At 41.2% G+C, this 23,414-nt stretch overlaps 1 protein-coding gene across 1 annotated transcript in view; it reads right to left on the reverse strand.

The window, feature by feature from the left end:
- Positions 1-21,412, reverse strand: part of ACE2 (angiotensin converting enzyme 2) — a 48,725-nt gene extending 27,313 nt beyond the window's left edge. Inside the window, 5 exon segments of the mRNA XM_065900367.1 lie at positions 2,115-2,227; positions 3,601-3,744; positions 4,178-4,268; positions 7,640-7,798; positions 21,227-21,412. Coding sequence (XP_065756439.1) covers positions 2,115-2,227; positions 3,601-3,744; positions 4,178-4,268; positions 7,640-7,798; positions 21,227-21,412 — 693 coding nt within the window.
- Positions 21,413-23,414: the final 2,002 nt, after the last annotated feature.

Consider the following 23,414-nt stretch of genomic DNA (forward strand, 5'->3'; position numbering starts at 1 on the left):
TGATTTCTTTCCCTATCGTTTTGCCTATTCTGCACATTTCTTATAAATGAAACCATACAATATGTGACCTTTCGTGTCTGGCTTCTTTCACTTGGCTTAATGTTTTTTAGGTTAATCCATGTTGTTGCATGTATCAGTGTTCATTCCTTTTTATTACTGAGTAGCATTTCATTGTATGAATACATCAGAGTTTGCTTCATTTAGTATCTTAAGGATAAAATTCACCAGTTGAAGGATGACTAGGTTGTCTCCAGTTTGGGGCTATTATGAGTAATATCTCTATAAACATTCGTGCATAAGTCTTTGTATGGCTATATGTTTTCATTTCTTTCACATAGATCGCTAAGAGTGAAATACCTTAGTTATATGGTAAGTATGTGCTTAACTTTTTAAGAAAATGCCAAACCATTTTCCGAAATGGCTGTAGCATTTTACATTTCTGTCCGTAGCACTTAGTACTGTCAGTCTTTTTTTTTTTTTTTCTTATTTTGGCTGCGCCGGGTCTTAGTTGTGGCACGCGGGATCTTGAGTTGCGGCATGCAGACTCCTAAGTGCGGCATGCATGCAGGATCTAGTTCCCCGACCAGGGATCGAACCCCGGCCCCCTGCATTGGGAGCGCAGAGTCTTACCCACTGGACCACCAGGGAAGTCCCTGTCAGTCTGTTTTAATCACAGCCATTCTGGTGGGAATGTAGTGGGGTTTTTTTTTTTAATTGAAGTATAGTTGATTTACACTGTTGTGTTAGTTTCAGGTGTACAGCAAAGTGATTCAGTTGTGTGTGTGTGTGTATGTATATACATGCACATATACATACATATATTATTTTTCAGATTCTTTTCCATTATAGGTTATTATAAGATATTGAATATAGTTCCCTGTGCTATACAGTAGAACCTTGTTGTTTATCTATTTTATATATAGTAGTGTGTATCTGTTAATTTCAAACTCTTAATTTATCCCTCCCCCGCTTCCCCTCTGGTAACCATAAGTTTGTTTTCTATGTCTGTGAGTCTGTTTCTGTTTTGTAGATAAGTTCATTTGTGTCATCTTTTTAGATTCCACATATAAGTGATATCATATGATATTTGTCTTTCTCTGTCTGACTTCACTTAGTATGATCATCTCTAGGTCCATCCATGTTGCTGCAAATGGCATTATTTCATTCATTTTTATGCCTGAGTAATATTCCATTGTGTATATATATATATATATATATATATATATATATACCACATCTTCTTTTTCCATTCATCTGTCAATGGACACAGGCTGCTTCCATGTCTTGGGTATTGTAAGCAGTGCTGCTATGAACATTGGGGTGCGTGTATCCTTTCAAATCAGTGTTTTCCTCTTTCCCGGATATATGCCCAGGACTGGGAGTGCTGGATCATATGGTAACTCTGTTTGTGGTGGTTCTTAATCATGGTTTTAATGTGCATTTCCCTAATAAAGTTTTATTTGCTTATTTGCCATTTGTGTAATGTCTTTGATGATGTACTTACATCTCTTGCCCATTTCTTTTTCGGGGGGGTTGTTTGTCCTACTTCCACTTTTGATAGCTCTGCCCAGCTATGGCTGTGACAGAACAGCTTCACATAAGAAGCTGGAAGGCATGGGGATGTGGGGGTCAAAATGAAGGAAGAGGGAGACATTGAGAGGTGTCTATGCGGCACTTCTAATAGGACTCTCCCTTCCCTAGAACATCTTCCTTAGCCAAAGATAAGGAAACAACAGTATCAAGTGTCCTGAGGAAGGAAGCAAAGCCTATGGCTCTGCTAACAAAGGAAGACAGCACAGGCCCCACATAGCTCCGAAACCCATGCCTTCTTATAATCTAAAGACCACTCCTTCCTATAGTCTTTCCTTCTCATAATCTTCCTGTTGGTAATTGCTGCTCAATGGCTAAAAGGGAGAGAAAAGCAGAGCAATTCCGATCATCTGTAGCAGTTGCCCTGTGATTCTTTACAATCTTTCCAAGCTCTAATATTCCATAACTCTGAGGCCTGGGAACGACCAGCCAGTGTGTTAAGAACAAGCCAGAATGCTTTTGGTCCCTGTCCCTTCTTCCTGCATGCTGCCCTACGTCTGTCTCTGCAGACAGTTCCTTGTTACCTCTGCAAAGGTACGTTCCACATCTGTGATCAACTGGTCACGGCTGTAGTCATAGTCACCTGCCCCCGTCACTTCATAATTCCCTCTCCAATAGTCCCCATAGTCCTCATAATCTGTTATTAAAAAGAAGAAAAATGAGAACATCTGGAAAGAAATAGATAAAGCACAATATACATAGAATAGCTTTCCTGGGAGGTTAAAAACTCCAAAAACCTGTCACATTTTTATTGCCCTTCTAAATATCAACTCAAAGGGATGCAAATAAATAATAACACTAGCTAATGTGTCCAAATTTTAATTCATTATCTCATCTACTAAGCACAAAAACTCTACAAGACAGACAGTATTATAATCCCCGTGGTGCAGGGTAACAGCCTGCTCTTGGCCGGTTAAACGATTCGTCCAAGGTCACACAACTGGTGAGGGGCAGAGGCGCACTCCGAGTCTCCTAACCCCAGGTCTCTACTCTCTCCATGGGTGAATTTGCATCCTTAGCTTTAAAACGTGTGACTGGATCTTTAAATTCTCATTTTGCTCAGGGCCTTATATTTTCAAATCTAACCCAACTCATCTTGGACACGGCCACAGTGGGCCTGTGTTTGTTGGCAAATTGTATGTATGCTTCATGTAGTGTCTTGTTATCAGGAAATGCAAGCTTGTGTCAGGGTAATAGTTAATAAAGTTTGTAAATGTATTTTAGCAACTTTTATTTTTACATGCACGTTGGCAATGGATGATCAGGAAGACGAGGAGACAAGTAAATATTTGGATGGAAGGATGTGGCGATGGGCTCCTGTCTCCAGCTTGCCTGTGGCTTGAGAATATGAGTTTAAGTGGTAGTGAAAGACATTTAGAAAGAACAGATGAAAAATGTTTTTCCTTCCTCAACCCCAGAGCATACATTAGTTCACAATGCCATGGCTTCGGTTCATTATTCAGGCTGGAGGGTAAGTTAAGAGATATGGAAATTCCTCACCATGTTAAGATTTTGATGACCACGTGATTTGAGTTATAATTACAACTACAGAGAATAGTAGGTTTCCAGCCTAAACTACTCTGATTTGTTTCTTTCTGGGATACCACTCTGACGTAAACACACAAATGACCTTTGAGAATGAACTGTGGCCAGATGGGAGTTTAGGGGAGAGATGGTGTCTCTGACTCTCATCCTTTCTGGTAAATAGAATCGATCAATCCCCCAGACTACCTCAGGAACCCTCGGGGGCCTGAGCCCTTCCCAGACAACTGACTTGTTTGAGGCCTGGTAACTTAGTCTCACTCTTGAGCCCTTTCAACTGTACAATGTCAATTCACCTTTCCTTATTCCCTGGTGGTCTCCTCTTTGAGACACATAACCTAATTGTTCAGCAGGTGACTGTTAAATTAGGAATACCCCTTAGATCAAAGGGCAGGCTTGGTGATGCATAAGAAATAGCCCCGAAGCCCTGCAGAGAGCTTCCGAACCGCCACAGCCCAGCAAACTCACTGTTGGCTCTGGCCATCTCGTTTTCCAGGACCACATACTCTTCATAAAATGGCCTCAGCCGCTTGCCGACCTCAGCCCTCCAGCCTTCCCAAGCCCAGAGTCTCCGATTGTAGTCTTTGCTGTTTTCCATTATGTCATCCAAACCTATTACCGCAAAGTACCCAAAGGGAAATAAACATGCATTTGTAAAGTTTTTATTTGTAAAGACTTATATGAAATTTAAAGAATTAAAAGGCTGGCAGACATCAAGGTCATAAAGTTGTTCAATGAAATCTCATGATTCGTTCATTTCCTCACCCTTATTATAGTTTCAAAAGATTTCTGCAGAGAAAATAAACCACTGAGATCACTGAACTATTAATTTCATTAGATTACTTGAGTGTGACAAAATTCCCAGTGCAGTTTTGTTAGAACTTAAAAGAGCATCTGTGTGCTGAAACACACACATTTGGAATCTTCCCCTCTTTAGATGATCCATCTGAAAGGCACAATGTCGTCATCTAAGGTTAATCTCATTTTTAAAGCTTGGAATAAAAAAAGGAAATTTTATAATCACTGCTCAAAATTAATAGCCCACCTGGTTCAAGTACTAAGCACTCCTGTGTATTTGGGTCCAAAACTTTCCCACTACTGTAGATGGTGCTCATTGTACTTAGAATTGTACTCAGCTGCAAATTAAAGATAATAAACAATGTTAAAAGTGGAAGATGTACAAAAGAGAATGCTAACGTAGAGATGTCCTTTCAACCATGTGATTTGTTTATGCCTCAAAATACAGCAGTTCACATCTTCTTGGCTAAGTATCTTCTTTCATGTAGGGTTGGATCACCTCAGTTAAATTTTCCCACCGTCGACTAGCACAGACGGGCCTTATGAGCACATGATAAATATATGTGGAGTGACTAAGAAAACAAAACAAAACAAAACAGATCTACCAAAGTCCCAAGAATGTTTCTCACCCACACACGCACAGAGCAGCGCATTTCTTATTCCATTCAGCCTTCACTGAGTGCACATTTATTGAACATCTGCTATGTCCTACACTCTGACAATTATGACATGAACAAGTCACTGGTCCTCAAGGACCCCACAATCATGCGACAGTGAGACAATCATGAAACCAATGATTACATAATAGAGTGACAGGTACTATAACTGTGGCCAAAAAGTGATGTGGAAGCATGGGGGGGGGTGTGGATAAATGAATAACCTGGAGATTCAGGAATGGCTTCAAAGAGGGGGCACAATAGAGCTGTGTCTTGGAAGAGAGGTAGGAATTGGTCAAGTAGAGAAGGGAAGTAGAGGACAGAGCTTACAAGACAGAAGAAGGTTGAGAAAGACAAGGCATTTTCAGGGAGTGGTGACATGAGAGAGAAAACTGGGGTAGTGGTGTTGATTGAGGGGCATGGAGGATGGGAGAATAGAGAGGGAAGGAGGGGCAGATCATGAGCAGCCTCTGTGCCTTACTGAAGAGTTTAACTTTTACCCTGTAGGTAAAGGAGCATAAAGGTAATAGAGTAAAGCAGTGCTACTCAAAGTATGGTCCATGGACCAGTGCAAGTCAGCAAATAGTTTGTTTCTCGTCTATGAGAAGCACAGGAATTGAGAGAATAAATGTTTATAAACTTTTAAAAACGATTTGATATTTCCATGACAGCTAAGCATGTGATCAATGAAATTAACCAAGCACTGATCTGCGATGGATTGGAAATAAAGAAAGATAGGGAAGAAGGGAGGGAGGAAGGAAGAAAGGAAAGAAGGAAGGAAGGAAGGAAGGGAGGGAGGAAGGAAGAAAGGAAAGAAGGAAGGAAGGAAGGAAGGAAGGAAGGAAGGAAGGAAGGGAGGGAGGGAGGGAGGGAGGGAGGGAGGGAGGGAGGGAGGGACTGGTTCTCTCCCATAGATGATTTAAGAATCACTGGATGAAAGGCCCTGTTTCCCCTTCTCCTATTTCTCTCTTCCGTTATTCCTTCACTCTACTACAAGAGCCATTATCCTAAAACATGAAACAGATCTCATGCTTAAAACTTCAACAAGATCCCACAGTCCAAAGGAATAAACCCAAGCCCCTTACCATGGCACAAAACCCCTCCTGCTCTCTCTCTCTACCTGCTTTTTCCATCTCCCCTCCTTCCTCTCCATTGAATTCATGCGTCCTTGAGTCTCCCCTCCCCCCAAACACTTCAAGCTCTTCTTACACGCATTTCAGTGATTTTTAATCCTGGCTGCAAATCAGAATTATCTGGGGATCTTTTTAAAATACAATGTCCAGTTTCCACCTAGACTAGACGAAGCTCTAGATTGTAACAGAGCAACGGGCAAGACGGTGTCCTTGTGGAAAAGATGGGGCAGGGCGAAATGGATAAAATAAAGTGGATTAATAACTATTTGAATAATGGGCCCCAAAGAATGCAGAATAATAAACAACAGCTTGTAGGAAGACACAGGCCATATGGTTTGACCTTTGTCCTTATTGTGCATTTTTCTTTTTATAGATGCAGATAAGAACACAGTACCAGAGGGCAAGCAGCTGAGAAAGACTTTGATGTTAAATAGGCAAATCTTTTAGATAAAAATATTTCAATAGATCAAATCAAGGGTCTGTAAATTATGATTTGCAGACCGAATCCTGTCTGCTGCCTGTTTTTGTAAAGTTTTATTGGAACACAGCCATGCCCATTTGTTTCTGTGTTAGCTGTGGCTGATTTCCCACAACAAGAGCAGACTGACTCAGTGGGACAGAGACAGTATGGCCCACTAACCTAAAATATCTACTATCGTTCCCTTTACAGAAAGAAAGTCTGCTGACTCCTGGGCTAGAGAGATAGGATGAGAGATTTTTATTTTAACAGGGGTGAATATAGGCTTTCTTGAATTTAGACAAGCTACCTACATAAGAATAGAATTTTCAAAGGTATCATTTCTGGAGCAACATTGGTGGAAGAGATTTGGAGACTTTCTTGACAGTGATGTTGAGATGAATCAACCATGGAATTTGACTGTCAAAAAACCAAAGCAAGCAAACAGGAGCCTAATGTAATCCTGGGCTGTCTTAGTAGATGTAAAGCACAGGAGGCAGGATGTCGTACCCCTGCTCACCTCCAGGCAGACCCAAACCCACTCGGAGGGCTGTGTTCAGTCCAAGGATACTGACAAAATGAAGCCAGCAACTAGGAATGGTTAGGGAACTTGAAACCATCGTATAAGGAAAAATGGACAGAGTGAAGGATGTTTAGCCTAGAGAAGAAAAGACTCAACTAGTTAAAAAAAAATTACCTGCCTTCCTTTATTTAAAGACCATTATGGGAGAGAGCAATTTGGCTCGAGAAGGTGGTACAAAGTGGAGGAAAAGCACTTTATGCTCAATGGAAGGAGTATCTTGCCATCAGTTAGAGGGACCCACATACGGAACTGGCGTCTGGGAAAGAAGTGAGTTGCCCATCCCTGAAGTAGTTTGAGCTGGGGTGGTTTAGCCACTTGTTAAAGAAGTTGCAGAGGAGAGTCAAGAATCAAAGGGGTGGGGGAGGGTCAGACGACATGCAGGGCTTCTCAAGCTTAGCACCATTGACGCTTTGGACCAGACGACTCTTGTCTTTGGGGGCTTCCTTGCGCCTTGTAGAGTGTTTAGCAGCATCCCTACCCGCTAGATGCCAACAGCACCCCTCAACAGTTGTAAAAACCAAAAATGTCCAGATATTGTCAAATGTCCCTGGCGGGCAAAATCACTCCCGGTTGAGAAGCACGGACATGGACTAAGTGCCTGGTCCTCAGGAAGGTGACCTCTGTCACTGTGTCCATATACACCACAGCGCCCTCAGAATCGTGCTTTAACAATGTGTCCCAACATACCAGTGTGCTACTTCACTCTCAAAGGATACCAGTTTGGATGATAAGTTACGTGGCCACCCTACCGAGGCACAGAGCTCTTTCTATTGTGAGCATTGCTATCCTGGCAGATAAAGGCAGCAGCCAGGGGTGATATTAATGTTTAAGATTTCCCCAATATTTCAACTCTTGGGGTCAATGCTAGCATGTCACATACTCGTTTGCTCTTGTCTGCTGAGAGCACTGAGGTCCCACTCTGCTGAAGGACCTGCAATTGACGCTTGAGTGTGGGATTCCGAATTTCTTCTAGTGAATAAGTTTTGGCAATCCTGGACTGTTCTTCATAAAAGGCAGACCATTTGGCCCCGGCTGCATTCTGAAACGACAAAATAATAATAATAATTAATAATAAAGTTGAAGTTAGGATGGCACTGCTCGAATAGATAGAACAGAAGATATACTCCAAAGAGCATCTGGTGGAACATTTAGTATTTCCTGAGTGATTTAATTCTCTACTTTGCTGAAGGTCAAAGTTTAGGTTAAGAGTGACCGAGCCACACTTGGTCACACTCTCTTTCTGACCTAGTGCTTAGTTTTCCCAAGGGTCCTGTCCCCAGAACTGGAAGTGAATTCTCACAGATGATTCATATTGTGAGGCCCTGGAAGGTATGGCCTTAGCACTTGTGACGTGGGCGAGTTGTTCAAGGATTCAAGGATGAGCGCTCTAAAGGGAGAGTCCAGCAGAGCTCAGAGCGGACTTCCTGGGCATACAGCTCCTCATGGCGATGAGAACCGTAAGAAATGAGAACCAGTTTACAGGAAGCTCTGTGGTGCCATGATTTACCAGAGATTCTGATCTTAAAGTATGAGCCCCAGTCAAGGTTGCCCAGAACATGGCCATTTGGTAGCTGTGGTGATTTTCTACCAGCAAAAGAAACCAATAAGCAGGTGATGATGCCAGGATTCACTTGCCCCCCCATCTTGACCATCAGTAAGCAAGTGGACTTCTCCAGACTTATCCAGTGCAGTCTTCTCTCAGCGCACAAGCTCATTTCCATTTATCAAAGACTGAAATGAGCAACTATTTTGTACATTGTACTTCTCCAGACCCTATAAAAGAGGTAGCATATGAGGCAAGTAAGAACTCCATTCCTTGAGCCAGACACTTCTTTTTTTTTTTTTTTTTTTGCGATACGCGGGCCTCTCACTGCCGTGGCCTCTCCCGTTGCGGAGCACAGGCTCCGGACGCGCAGGCTCAGCGGCCATGGCTCACGGGCCCAGCCTCTCCGCGGCACGTGGGATCTTCCCGGACCGGGACGTGAACCCGTGTCCCCTGCATCGGCAGGCGGACTCCCAACCACTGCGCCACCAGGGAAGCCCGAGCCAGACACTTCTGACTAGCTATTGTGACCCTGAGCAAATTACTTAGCCTCTCTGAGTCATGTTACCTTACTCGGAAAATGAGAGTAATAATAGTAGAACTTACCTCAAAGGGTTGCTGTAAAGGCGAGAAAATTTAACAAGTAATATAATGCCTATCAAAGTGCCTGATATATCCCAAGCATTTAAAAATCATAGCTACTTTATCACTTACAGGGAAAAAAGTCCTTGTCCTTAAGTGGCTGACAGTTTTATCAAACAGATAAGATACACATCATGAATGTTTCATTACTGAAACAAGAGCATATGATAATGTATAAACTATGAGTGGGGCTAAGCAGTTCCTGTTACAGGGACCAGATTTGGCAAGCCCTCCTGGAGGAGGTGGAACTTAAGACAGACCTTAAATTAGGTAGGAGATAGATGGGTGTAGAGTACTTTGCAAAATAATTTACCTCATTTGGTCTTCTTAACAACCCCACGAGATACAAAATTATTCTATTTCCATTTTTCCTATGTGTAGAAAGGGGCTAAGAGAAATAAAAAGTGGAGCTGTCGACTAACTGTCAGTATCTGAATCCTGGATCCTGTGGTGGGCAGACACTAAGGTGGCTCCTGTGATCCCTCCTTCCTGCTGGTGCACCCTTGTGTGTCCCCCTCCCCTTGAGGGTGAGCAGGACCTGTGCCTCACTTCTAACTGGGAGAATATAGCAAAAGTGACAGGATATGCATGTTTATGTTACATAAGGTTGCCATTTTTATCTTGCCAGAAGACTCTCCCTTGCTGATTTTGATGCAGCAAGATGCCATATTGTGAGCTATGCTGTGGATAGGGCCACATGGTGAGGAATTGAAGATGGCCTCTGACTGACATCCTAAGGACCTCAGTTCGGCAACATATGAGGATCTAAATGCTACCACTAACCACATGAGCTTGGAAGTGGATTCAACCCCAGTTGAGTTGCAGATGAGACCACAGCTCTAGCCGGGACCTTGATTATAAGCTTACGAGACTCAGAAGCAGATCCAGCTAAGGTGTGCCTGGAGTCCCGCCCCACAGGAACTGTGAGATAACAAGTGTGTGTTGTTTTAAGCTACTACGCTTGGGGTAATCTCTTACTCAATAGATAACTAGCACAGATTCCAAAGCAGGACTCCAGGCATGACTGCACTCTCCAGGCCAAGGAATTTTACTTTTATCCTGTAAATACTAGGGACTCACTTAGGGGTTGCAAGCAGGTGTGTGACATGATGAAAGTGGTGCAGGAAAGGGACAACGGATCAGACAAGAGATGAAGGGAATATTATTGAGCACACACAACCCCTCAGGAACTACTTCTCAGTTAATCTTCACAAACCATCTTGTGAGGTAGTTGTGATTGTCTCCACTTCACAGATGAGGGAAATGAGGCACAGAGCAGGTAAGTAACTTTGCCTAGGTCACACAGCTAGCAACTGGAAGAAACAGGGTGTCAACCCAGAAATGTTTACCTCCAAAGCTAATGCTCTTAACCACTGCCTATAGATTGGATTCGACAGATTCTGTTCTTGTCTCTAACATGCCCGAATGAGAGGGACTGAGCTATGGAAAGAGGAGTTCGGTCTACAGCACAAATCCATTCATGCAACCCACCACTCACCTCTCAGTCCCTACCCTTTTTCATCCGATCCAGAATGACTGACAGCAAAATTTCTAGTAAAACTTTGATCCCAAATTAAGGCATTTCTTTTCTTTTCAATCTACTTTGGAAACAGCTCATTATCCCCAAAAGGCCCCAATCTTAAAATATTTTAAAAAAATTATACTGCATGTGGGAACTTTGAAGATATCTGTTTTATTTTATTTTTCGCTACCATATACAAGTGTTATACTTTATATCACAAAAATATTACTTTATGTTGCCTTGAATTTTGGCCCCTGAGGACACACTGTTCCATCCCAAGCTGTTCTTTTTAATATTGCTTACCATCTATTCCATATTCATACTATAAGGCTCCCAAGCCTAAATAAAACTGACAGCTTAGGGCTTCCCTGGTGGCGCAGTGGTTGGGAGTCCGCCTGCCGATGCAGGGGACACGGGTTCGTGCCCCGGTCCGGGAAGATCCCACATGCCGCGGAGCGGCTGGGCCCGTGAGCCATGGCCGCTGAGCCTGTGCGTCCGGAGCCTGTGCTCTGCAACGGGAGAGGCCACAACAGTGAGAGGCCCGTGTACCGTTAAAAAACAAAAACAAAAAACTGACAGCTTAGAAGTTACACAGAGAATCAAAGTCAGTTCATACATACCAACCAAGCAACATAGACAGTGCTTGAGAGCTATATGTCATTTTTGGATTTGAATGATGAACGAATTGAAGCATATACAGTAACTTACGTAGCTACAGGGTTCAAAAGGAACCATTACAAATCAAATAAGTGGCATCCCATACTGCCTCTGTGCAAAGGCAGGAGAGCAGCAACTAACACAGCAAAAGTTTCCACAGCCATTGATGGGGGTTTGGGGTCAAGACACACATTACTCAGTACAATCACAGGAAGTTAGAACCGTCTCTGACTCCCTGCATATACCATACCATATTCTCATCCTACAAGAGATCCTCTGTAATTTCAAGGACTGAAAATGTAAAATCCTAAATTATATTTTAAGTCACTCCAAAAGACATCCTGCTCTTTTTGGCCCTAACGATATGCAAGTTAAATATGATTTCATTATGCTTTTAAATGTTTTCATATGAGATTCGTCTTAAGCCATAGGTCTGCGGTCTCTACTCAAATTATGATAGTTTTATCTAAACAATTAAAATGCTTTTGCGATAAGTTGTTTGAAATGAAAAGAATTAAAATCTCATTTTCTTTTTTTCTATAGCTCACTATCAACCCCTAAACCACTTCTTCCCCTGTAGGTATGAGAGTTCCCTGAAGACAGAAGATGAAAAACTGAATGGAACCTTAGCATCCAAGCAGTGACTTGGACCCCAACAGGCTCCCAGGGAACCCTCCACCCTCAGGTCCCATATGCTGGTCCAGTTTCCATATATAGCTCTCAAAACCATATCAGATTCAAAGATGAAAACTGCCTCGGTTACCTTTCAAATATGCCCAGATACTTGCATATTTTTTAAAACAGCTTATTCTATTCAAGGAAGTAGGTAATCTAAATTACAACAATATTGTTTTTCCATGAGAATCAAAAATTTATTTTTTCTTTTTTCAGATGGGAGAAAGGGGTATGGCTTTCAAACATTTTAATTTTTTCTGAATTTTATCTCATAGGGAAAAAGAAAAATCCACTCACACCTGAAATTGGGTCCTGCCAGAAAGGGGCCCACTAGATATATATTTGAGCTATTTCATAATAAGAAATATAACGTAGTATAAGTAACATAGCAAATATCACGAAAACCTCTACTCCGATTTTTTAAACATTGACACTCTGCAATAGTTGCTTCAGACATATTTATTTAGTGGTTAGAATCAATAATACCATATTATATACTCAAAAGTTCCTAAGAGAGTAGATCTTAAATGTTCTCACTACAAAAAAGAAATGGTAGGACTTCCCTGGTGGCGCGGTGGTTAAGAATCCACCTGCCAATGCAGGGGACACGGGTTCAATCCCTGGTCCGGGAAGATCCCACATGCCGCGGAGCAACTAAGCCCACGTGCCACAACTACTGAACCTCCGCTCTAGAGCCCGTGAGCCACAACTACTGAGCCCACGTGCCACAACTACTGAAGCCTGCATGTCTAGAGCCCATGCTCCGCAACAAGACAAGCCACCACAATGAGAAGCCCACACACTGCAACGATGAGTAGCCCCCGCTCGCCGCAACTAGAGAAAGCCCTCACGGCAATGAAGATCCAACACAGCCAAAAATTAATTAATTAATTTTAAAAAACCCCACATATTCTTAGAAGTGGAATTGGTGGGTTAAAGCAATTTTCAACTCCTGTAGATATTGTTAAATCTTGGTAAATCTGATTTTATGTCAACTTGGTGTTTCATTATTAATATAATGTTATCCCTCTGATTATTAGTGAAGTTAAACATATATATGAGGTATATAAATATATATATATATATTCAAATTTCCTCCTCTATGCATTTGCTGCTCATATCTTTTCCCCATTTTTCTAGTGAATTTCTGTCTTTTTTATCACTTAGTAAAATTTCTTTATACATTCTGACTGTTAATCTTTTGTTAATTATATGTATCACAAATGTTTTCTCAAGCTCTGCTTCTTGTCCTGTGTGTGTCTGTGGTGTATGTTTATAATGCCTTTTAGTGCACAGAAGTTTCTTTCTAATCCTAATGCAACTGATTTGCTCAGTCTTTTCCTTTATAGATTGATCCTTTTGTATCTTATTTAATAAATCATTCTAAACCAAAAGTCATTTAATAAACCATTCCTGGGCTTCCCTAGTGGCACAGTGGTTAAGAGTCCACCTGCCCTCTCAGACTTCAGACTATACCACAAAGCTACACTAATCAAGACAATATGGTACTGGCACAAAAACAGAAATATAGACCAATGGAACAGGATAGAAAGCCCAGAGATAAACCCACGCACATATGGTTACCTTATCTGTGATAAAGGAGACAAGAATATACAATGGAGAAAAGACAGCCTCTTCAATAAGTGGTGTTGGGAAAACTGGACAGCTACATGTAAAAGAATGAAATTAGAACACTCCCTAACACCATACACAAAACTTAACTCAAAATGGATTAAAGACCTAAATGTTAAGGCCAGACACTATAAAACTCTTAGAGGAAAACATAGGCAGAACACTCTGTGACATAAATCACAGCAAGATCGCTTTTGACCCATCTCCTAGAGAAATGGAAATAAAAACAAAAATAAACAAATGGCACCTAATGAAACTTCAAAGCTTTTGCACAGCAAAGGAAACCATAAACAAGACCAAAAGACAACCCTCAGAATGGGAGAAAATATTTGCAAATGAAGCAACTGACAAAGGATTAATACCCCAAATTTACAAGCAGCTCAATATCAAAAAAAACAAACAACCCAATCCAAAAATGGGCAGAAGACCTAAACAGACATTTCTCCACAGATGATATACAGATTGCCAACAAACACATGAAAGAATGCTCAACATCATTAATCATTAGAGAAATGCAAATCAAAACTACAATGAGATATCATCTCACACCGGTCAGAATGGCCATCATTAAAAAATCTAGAAACAATAAATGCTCGAGAGGGTGTGGAGAAAAGGGAACACTCTTGCACTCTTGGTGGGAATATAAATTGATACAGCCACTATGGAGAACAGTATGGAGGTTCCTTAAAAAACTAAAAATAGAACTACCATATGACCCAGCTATCCCACTACTGGGCATATACCCTGAGAAAACCATAATTCAAAAAGAGTCATGTACCACAATGTTCATTGCAGCTCTACTTACAATAGTCAGGACATGGAAGCAACCTAAGTGTCCATCAACAGATGAATGGATAAAGAAGATGTGGCATAATATATATACAATGGACTATTACTCAACCATAAAAAGAAACAAAATTGAGTTATTTGTAATGAGGTGGATGGACCTAGAGTCTGTCATACAGAGTGAAGTAAGTCAGAAAGAGGAAAACAAATACCGTATGCTAACACATACATATGGAATCTAAAAAACAAACAAAAAAATGGTCATGAAGAACCTAGGGGCAAGATGGGAATAAAGACGCAGACCTACTGGAGAATGGACTGGAGCATACGGGGATGGGGAAGGGTAAGATGGGACAAAGTGAGAGAGTGGCATGGACATATATACACTACCAAATGTAAAATAGATAGCTAGTGGGAAGCAGCTGCATAGCACAGGGAGATCAGCTCGGTGCTTTGTGCCCACCTAGAGGGGTGGGATAGGGAGGGTGGGAGGGAAGGAGATGTAAGAGGGAAGAGATATGGGGATATATGTATATGTATAACTGATTCACTTTAGTGATCAAGCAGATTATGTTAGTTATCAAGCAGAAACTAACAAACACCATTGTTATACTCCAATAAAGATGTTAAAAAAATTAAAAAAAAAAAAGAATCCGCCTGCCAATGCAGGGCACATGGGTTCAAGCCCTGGTCCGGGAAGATCCCACATGCCATAGAGCAACTAAGTCTGTGCACCACAACTACTCAGCCTGCACTCTAGAGCCCATGAGCCACAACTGCTGAGCCTGCGCACCACAACTACTGAAGCCCGTGCACCTAGAGCCCGTGCTCTGCAACAAGAGAAGCCATCGCAATGAGAAGCCTGTGCACCCCAATGAAGAGTAGCCCCCGCTCGCCACAACTAGAGAAAGCCCACGCGCAGCAACGAAGACCCAGTGCAGCCAATAATAAATGATAATAAATAAAAATAAATATAAAAAAGAAATCTTATCCATAAAAAAAAAATAATAAACCATGTCTAACCAAGAGCCACCTATATATCCTGCTAAAAGTTTGTCTTGCTTTTCCTATTTAATTTTTAGTCTATCTTAAATTTATTTGTATCTGTTACATAAAGTAGGAATGCCTTGAGCTTTGGCTCATAAAAGGGTCCCTACAGATTTTTTAATTTGCTTCTTTTTTCCAGAGCTCTAGGAACCTGAACAAGTTTTTTGTTAATTTCTTGGCTCAATATTCCTGCACCCTGCTAGTAGCGTAAATTCATTTTCCACACCTATTAAAAAATTCACAAGTGAAACCTGATTTTGATCAGGTCTCTAGATCAGGACTCTGCCCACCATTTGTTTTTGTAAATAAAGTTTTATTGTAACATATTCACACCCATTTATGGGCTGTCTATGGCTGCTTTTGTACTACAATGGCAGAGTTGAATAGAGGCTCACAAAGCCTGAAATATTTACTACCTGGCCTTTTATGGAAAAAGTGTGCTGACCTCTGCCCCGGATCTATACATTTACAGAAAACACAGGGGTCAAAAGGGCATGTTAACCAATATTATAGGGACATAATCAGCAAATCCAGAAAGTGGGAGTTTCTATAGGACTAACAGTTCAGTACTTCTGCGAATAAATTGCAAAACAAAACAAAACAAAACAAACAGAAAAATGAGGGAGGGACTCTATAGGCTAAAAAAGACCTAAAGTACATCTGCTAAAGTGATCAAGAGAGGACCTTGTTAGATCCTGATTCAAACAAACCAGCTGAAATTTTTTTAAAATGAGACATTAGGGTACATTTGAATACTGACTAGATATTTGATGGTATTGAGGAATTATTATCATGTTTTTGACACGGTACTGTTATTAAGGTTGTTTAAAAATTCTTACTTTGAGAGCTAGAAAGTGAAATATTTACACGTAACATATAGTTATATGATGTCGGGGATTTCCTTCAAAATAATCCAATAAACATGGGGTTGGGTAGAAAAATAAAACAAGATTGGCCAAAGTGTTGACAATTGCTGAAGCTGGGTGATGGGTATAAGGAGATTCAACATACTAGTCCTTCTTTTATGTGTTTGACAATTTTTACAATGAAAAGTTAAAAAAAAATCCACATAATGGAATACTATTTGGCAATAAAATGGAACCAAGTAACGATACGTGCTACGGCATGCAAAGTGAAAGAAGCCAGTCACAAAAGACCACCTAGTGTATAACCCCATTTATATGACATGTCCAGAATAGGCAAATCTATAGAGACAGAAAGTAGATCAGTGGTTGCTTAGAGCTGGGGATGAGGGAGGAAGAATGATTGCTAATGGGCGTGTAGTTTCTTTTGGGATGATAGAAATGTTCTAAAATGAGATGGTGATGACAGTTGTACAATTCTGCAAATATACTAAAAAGCATTGAATTGTAGACTTTAAATTGGTGAATTTTATGGTGCATAATTATATCTCAGCAAAGCTGTTGTTAAAAGCCCTCAATAGTAAAAGCAAAGAAAAAAAACCCCACCTTATTCCCTAGCTCCTAAAACTAGATCTGAAACACCCATGGAACCGCTCCAAACCAAAGGATTTAGCCAAAATTAAATGAATTCTCCTTTGCCCAGTTACCTGGCACACACTAAGAAGCAGCGGCAGTTCCTGACCACCAGGCCGCTCTCCCTGGGTGTAGCTGGTGGCTGCCTGGTGTCCTGTCAGAGTGCTTAGATCAGTGAGTAATTGTGTCAAATTCGGATGGAATTAAACATGTCATTTTGAGTTGCTCAAGTTCAGTTTCACCAAATTACATCACTCAACTGGGACATCGTCAAGTTTTCATGACAAAGAAAAACTAGTATGAACAGGCCTCCAATGCACTTGACTCATGTTAATCCTCCACATGTGGAACTTATTCATTCACCAGTTATCCACTGAAAAATCTTGGCTGGGCCCATCCACCCTCTTATGTTTCAAGAGACAAAAAATAAGTGACTTGCCCAAGGTATCACAGCCAGCTCAGGAGAGTCAAGATAGCATCAGATTCCCTGAATTCCATCGTATTTGCATCACACTGACTTTTCCCAACCCCTGTACCTGGGTGTAGGTACTTGTATGTGTTGGGGAGTGTGGGACAGATTCACTGGAGACAGGGTTGGCGTCTACATTCTCTCCTTGGGTACAGAATAGCAGTTTAAAATGACCCTTCTCTGGGTTCACTGTGCCCCCAGCCCTAAAGACAGCGGAAAAGGTTTAGGAAGCAGGTGTGCGCAAGGCCTCTAGGGGCCCTGACCACCCAAAGGGTAAGTGTGGGCCTCCTGCTCTCTCTTTACAACTTCTGATAACTCAACAAGAAATATTTATGAAGTGTTTTTGGAGACCTCCAGGGCTCCAACAGGGCAGTCTTCAACACGCCCTTCAGCTGCATGCACAGGAATTTGGGGCAGCTGTAGGAGTTACTGTCAAATACTGGAACAGTGAACCAGGATGCCCCTGCCAGTGATGGGATCCTTTTGCTCTCTTCCAGGGATAAAAAAATTGTCTAGGGACCTCCTATGTTGCTAGAGAGCTTTCGACTTTGCAAAAAAAAAAAAAAAGAAAGAAAAAGAAAAGAAAGAAAAAGAAAAAAGAAATCCTTTTGACTTACAAAGGACTCTTTCAAAAATAAAACCAACAATAAACTTACAAAGGGGCAATGCAAAAAAGTAATGTCATTTTACTGAGAAGAGAATTACAGTTTAATTGGTGAATGTTCGATCTCAAACATGAGAACAGTATTTGCTCTAAAGCAAGTATTTGGTAATTAATTTTCAGTGAATTTCTGAACTCTATGGAAACCCGTTTTGAACCAAGCTTTTTTCCTTATCTCTGTCTGATGGGCCTCTCCTAAGCAGGGAGATTTGGGGACACTATACTGATCAAGTTTTGGTGCCTTCTATTATTTTAAGCTATAGTCTCATGACTTGATCTGAGAATCGCCATACTGGGTCAGATTGATTGGCTGACAAGCCCAATGTTCTGACTCTGAAAGTTATGCCAAGGGATAATTAGGAAATGGTAGATTGCCCTCAATAATGTCACCCAGATAGGATCTGAACAGACACATGTCATACAGCCCAAATTTCTCTTCCTGTATTACTTATCTATTGCTACAATAATACTACATAACAAACAACCAAAAATCTCAATGGCATGTGTTCATTGTTTACGTGCCTAGAATCACTGAGGGTTACCAGGCAGCTCTGCTGATCTTGGCTGGATTTGCTTACAACTCTGGGAGATTGGTTTCAGACGGGACAACTATTCCACACCTTCCCTCACTCTTTAGCTGGCCAACCCAGGCATGTTCTCATAGCAAAGCCAAAGGTGCAAAGAACAAGCCCCACTGTTCAAGTCCCTTCCAAGCCTCTACTTGCATCACATCTGCTAACAGCCCATTGGTCAAAGTAAGTCACATGGTGAAGGACACGATCACATCACCTTCAGTGGGATGGCACTGCAAAGTGACATAACCTTGGGTGTTGATATAGGGAAAGGTAAAGAACTGGGTCCATAAATGCACTTAACCATACTTCCTTACCCACAGTGGATCTACAATCCTTACATTCACTTAAATACTACGAAAACTGACTTATAGTTTTCAATGTCTCACTGTTTTAGATTAAAGAATGGCCTAGTTTTACAAGTCTTACCAGTTTTACCACCTGTAATGTAAACAGCACCTCCTCCTATTTATTGTAAATTTCTCTCTTTTGAGCTTTCAAAGGCACCATCTTTCTAGTCTGAAGAGAGTTGGCCGATACAACTGGGAACACTCTATCCTTTCTTCTTCCCTCTCAGACTCAGTTGTTTTTTTTTTTTCTTTTTGAGTCAGGCTTTGGAGAGCTAATTCTGCTTTCTCTTCTAACTCTCTCTGATCCCCCTAAATCACTCCAGTGGCTCTTGGGGAACACACTCCGTTTCTCCAGTTCTTTCTATTGATAGCCACCAGCAGCAGACCATATCTCAGTCTCCTGCTCATTTCGTGCGTCTTGTACCACCAGCTGCAGTGCCCGTTTCATCAGGGGATCTCAATATATGTGATAAGAGGATAGAAGAGCTATTGCTCTTCCTGTGCATTGCCCCCTCCCCAGGTAAATCCACACAGGTGCACTAATGCACTAACGCGCCCTTCACCATTGCTGGAGGAAGGACATATTGGGCCCCCTGCTTGCTTCTTGCATTCAGATATTTTCACTTTTCTTTAAAGGGCCCATACTGCCTGCACTTTGACCACACTTTGTGGATTTGTGCCCTTTCATTTCTGGCCTTTCCTCTAATCAACAAGTGCAATTCAAAAATGACAGCACTTAAGATCCAGACATGAATTCAACGAACATCACTACATCTGGGTGTACAGCATGCCTTCTCAGCAAGTGGGCACTCAACAGAACTGTTACATGTCTCTTGAGCAATTATAACTCCCTTTCACATTCACAGCAATGATATCGTATTGTTCTCCCAGGCTCATAAGCATTGAGCACTATTTTGGTGGTTTTGTGTATTAACTGTCGTCCCAGCAACCCTATGAGGCAAATATGAGTGTTACGCTGTTTTTCACAGGCAGAAAAACTAAGGCGGAGAAAGGTTCATTAACTAGCTCACGTTCACCCAGGTAGAAAGTGGTGGAGCCAGGGTTTGGACCTCAGCAGTCTGACTCCAGAGCTCTTAGGCATGATGCCGGTCGAACTTCACCACCACCTGCGGACTATTCGGCTAAGAATGAAAACAGAACCTTTTTTTTTTTTTTTTTTTTTAGATTCCATATATACGGTGTTAGCGTACCGTATTTCGTATTTGCTTTTCTCTTTCTGGAGGGTGGAAGGGAGACGCAAGAGGGAGGAGATATGGGGATATATGTATACGTATAGCTGATTCACTTTGTTATAAAGCAGAAACTAACACACCATTGTAAAGCAATTATACTCCAATAAAGATGTCTAAAAAAAAAGAGAATGAAAACAAATGCACAATGCACTTCAGGTACCTCCAACAGAGATCAAATAAAAAGTGAGAAAAAAGCAACAGTGAAGAGGTGAAGAGAGGTAAGACCAAACTACGAGACAAGAAAAATGCTCTCCTATGACAACACTGGGCTGTCAAAATCTCCTGGATCTCTTTAAGCTTTAGAAAAATAGGGGGAAAAAAATCTCCTGAGGAATTCAAATGAGGCAGCAGGTCTCAGATTGGATCTGTCCAGAGAGCAGCAGTAATTTAATTTACATGCAACCGACTATTTGAAAAAAGAAGCTTCTGAACTGCATTTTTAAAAGAATGTATTGCTGTACAAGTGTCATAAAAACTTTTCTTAAATAATGTCACTCCGTTTTCAGCACTGCTTTGGGATCTGTGAGGGAAGAAATCTCCTAAATCCTTGCACTTGTCAAACAAAATATCTTGCTTTCCCACAGCATTCTGAGATTTGTCAGAATTGGTTTGATTATGGTTTTTCTTGGAGGGTTCTGTGGATCCCGTATGCTGTGGAAGTCCCTCAGAGCTCCGAGACCATTAAGGAAGGAATTCCCAAGTCCAGCCTCACCCGACCCCTGGTAATCTTAATTACTGGCTAGCTCTTTCACTAAGCCTCCAGTTGCATTTTTCTCAGTTAATAGATCATTTGTAGAGTCTTTAGACATTCCTGTTGACATTGTAGGCTTGGGAAAATTATTAACTCAATAACTCACGGCATTTCTATGAACTGCTTTGAAAGCCTGACTATGATGAGAATTATGGTGGCAACTTTCTAAAGCATGTTCACTGGTTTCCACGAATCTGGACTGAGACCAGTGAATAATTTTGTAACAATTTTCCAAATGAACCAAAGGTCAATTGTTCAGGCATCTGGGACTCCAGAATCAGAAATACTGAGGCAAACATCCAACCTCACAGCTCAGAGCATTTCTTTGATTTCCCTTTTCAGTTTCCTGGGCAGTAAGCTGATTTTTAAGAAGCAACTGATATCCTTATGCAGCTATAGGAGAGAACTCACCATCTTTTGGACATTCTCATCGGTAATATTGGTGTTATAATTCCAAGAAGCAAGTGAACTTTGATAAGACAGGTCTTCAGCTTCATGGTCAAACTTCTGCAAAAATGTCTTGGCCTGTTCCTCAGTGGTGGATTGAGCAGCCGTTACAGCAACAAGGCTGAGAAGGAGCCAGAAAGAGCCTGACATCTTGCTCTGTGCGCCAAGATCCCATCCACTGAACAACTTCCCTAGAGTAAAACCTCCTCATGAGATTTTCTCTCTCATCAGCCTTTGAACTTGGGTTGGGCACTGAGCAGGAAGATAAAAAAAAAAAAAAGAAGAAGAAGAAGAAAAAACAGTAAACAATCTGCTGAACCAACACAAAATTCATCCTGGGGAGGACAGATATGTAAACAGATTTTAGAATGATTTCTTAAAGTAAATCAAATAAACAAATGTTATTCATTAATCCTAGAGAATCATAGCTCTCAAATTTTATGGCCAAATCAAAACTTGTCCATTTGGTTAGTATGTTCCTTAAAATCTGTTAAAGATACACTGAAGGTGTTATGATTTTACAGTGACCAACGGACTTACACGTTTTAGAGACAATTCCATTAAGTCACTTCTCTCTCCTTCCTTTTTATTTTACACTCATATTCACAGAAACTCTATTTGGGTAACATTTTCCCTTCCTAAATAAACGATTTTGCCCTTGTCTCTATAGAATTCATTTTTTTCTGATAAAATTTTAATTTCCAGGGCCAATTTTTAAAATTATGAGACCACCCTCCACTCCACAAGTTAACTCTCCTGATTTAACTTGGAAAAACTTTAAAAGGCTCCTTTTCTCTTTCTCAGATGATCATGCTAAACACTGGTTCTATGACTAACTTCACTCTGTGTCTCCATCCCTTTCACTTACCTGTTCAAAGCTTGGTCAAGGTCACAAGGAAATCAGAATGCCACCACATGGTATGAAATTCAGAGAGTGTCCATCTCAAATTCTGGTCATCCATAGCCATGTATCATTGCATAGAATTCAAAGAGACTTTAGTGGTTATCCTGTAGAACCTCAGGAGCTGGACCACTGTCCTCATTCCCAGGGTGTAGGTATGAGTGTCATAGGTACAAGAGAGGAGCCACTTTAAATGGCAGGGCTCATGGGCCTGCTTGACTGTGATTATGAAACCTTCACACAGGGAAAACATTTCTTTACCCAAAAAACAAGTCTTCCAGGTCCAGGTGAAATGGCAGTAACCAAGCCTTTAAAAAAGTTTCCACTACTTCTCCTTATTCCAAAGTTGTACATGTTATTGTAGAAGAGGAAAAAAATAATAAGTAACTGTTCAAAGTGCTTTGCATTAGAATATCTCATTGAAGCATTACAACAAACCTAGAAGAAAATATTTTTACCATCGTTGTACAGATTATGAAACTGAGGCTCAGAGAACTTAAATGAATGACAAAACCTTACTCAGCCAGGAAGTGGTAGAGCCAGGATACGAATGCATGCAGTTTGAATCTAGAGTACAGGCCTTTAAGTTGCTGTGAATAGTCTAAGAGCAATGATGGAGGTGTAGATAAAGAGCAGCACAGGGACATGCGCCTTTGGTGACGATGATGGATTTGGTTCCGCTACATCAAAAAGAGATGGATTCTGGGACTTCCCTGGTGGTCCAGTGGTTAAGAATCTGCCTTCCAATGCAGGGGACGCAGGTTTGATCCCTGGTCCGATAGCTGGTTGGGGAACTAAGATCCCACATGCCACGAGGCAACTAAGCCCGCAGGTTCTAGAGCCCACGCGCCACAACTACAGGGCCCTCGCGCCACAACTAGAGAGCCTGCATGCCACAATGAAAGATCTCATGTGCCACAACTAAGATCTGATGCAGCCAAATAAATAAATATTAAAAAAAGAGGTGGATTCTTACTACCCTTGGTATGAATCAAAAGACATGATCCTTCTAAGAAGTAAAGTAATTGACACATTTAAGCAATTATGATCAAGAAGGTTAAAAGAAAGTGAGCTGAGGGGATCAGTGCAGTTTCAGTCAGGCTCCTTCCACATTCAAGGAAGCTGAGATCCACTCGCTTTCACAGGCATTAAGAGAAAAACCGGTCAAGAGAAAAGGGGGCAGTGTGTGGGGCTCTGAACCAAGAGGTGGAATGTTACTTTAATAAAAGCTGAAACACAACTCTACTCAGG

The sequence above is a fragment of the Phocoena phocoena genome, chromosome X (assembly GCF_963924675.1).
Source record: "Phocoena phocoena chromosome X, mPhoPho1.1, whole genome shotgun sequence".
Taxonomy (NCBI): Eukaryota; Metazoa; Chordata; class Mammalia; order Artiodactyla; family Phocoenidae; genus Phocoena; species Phocoena phocoena.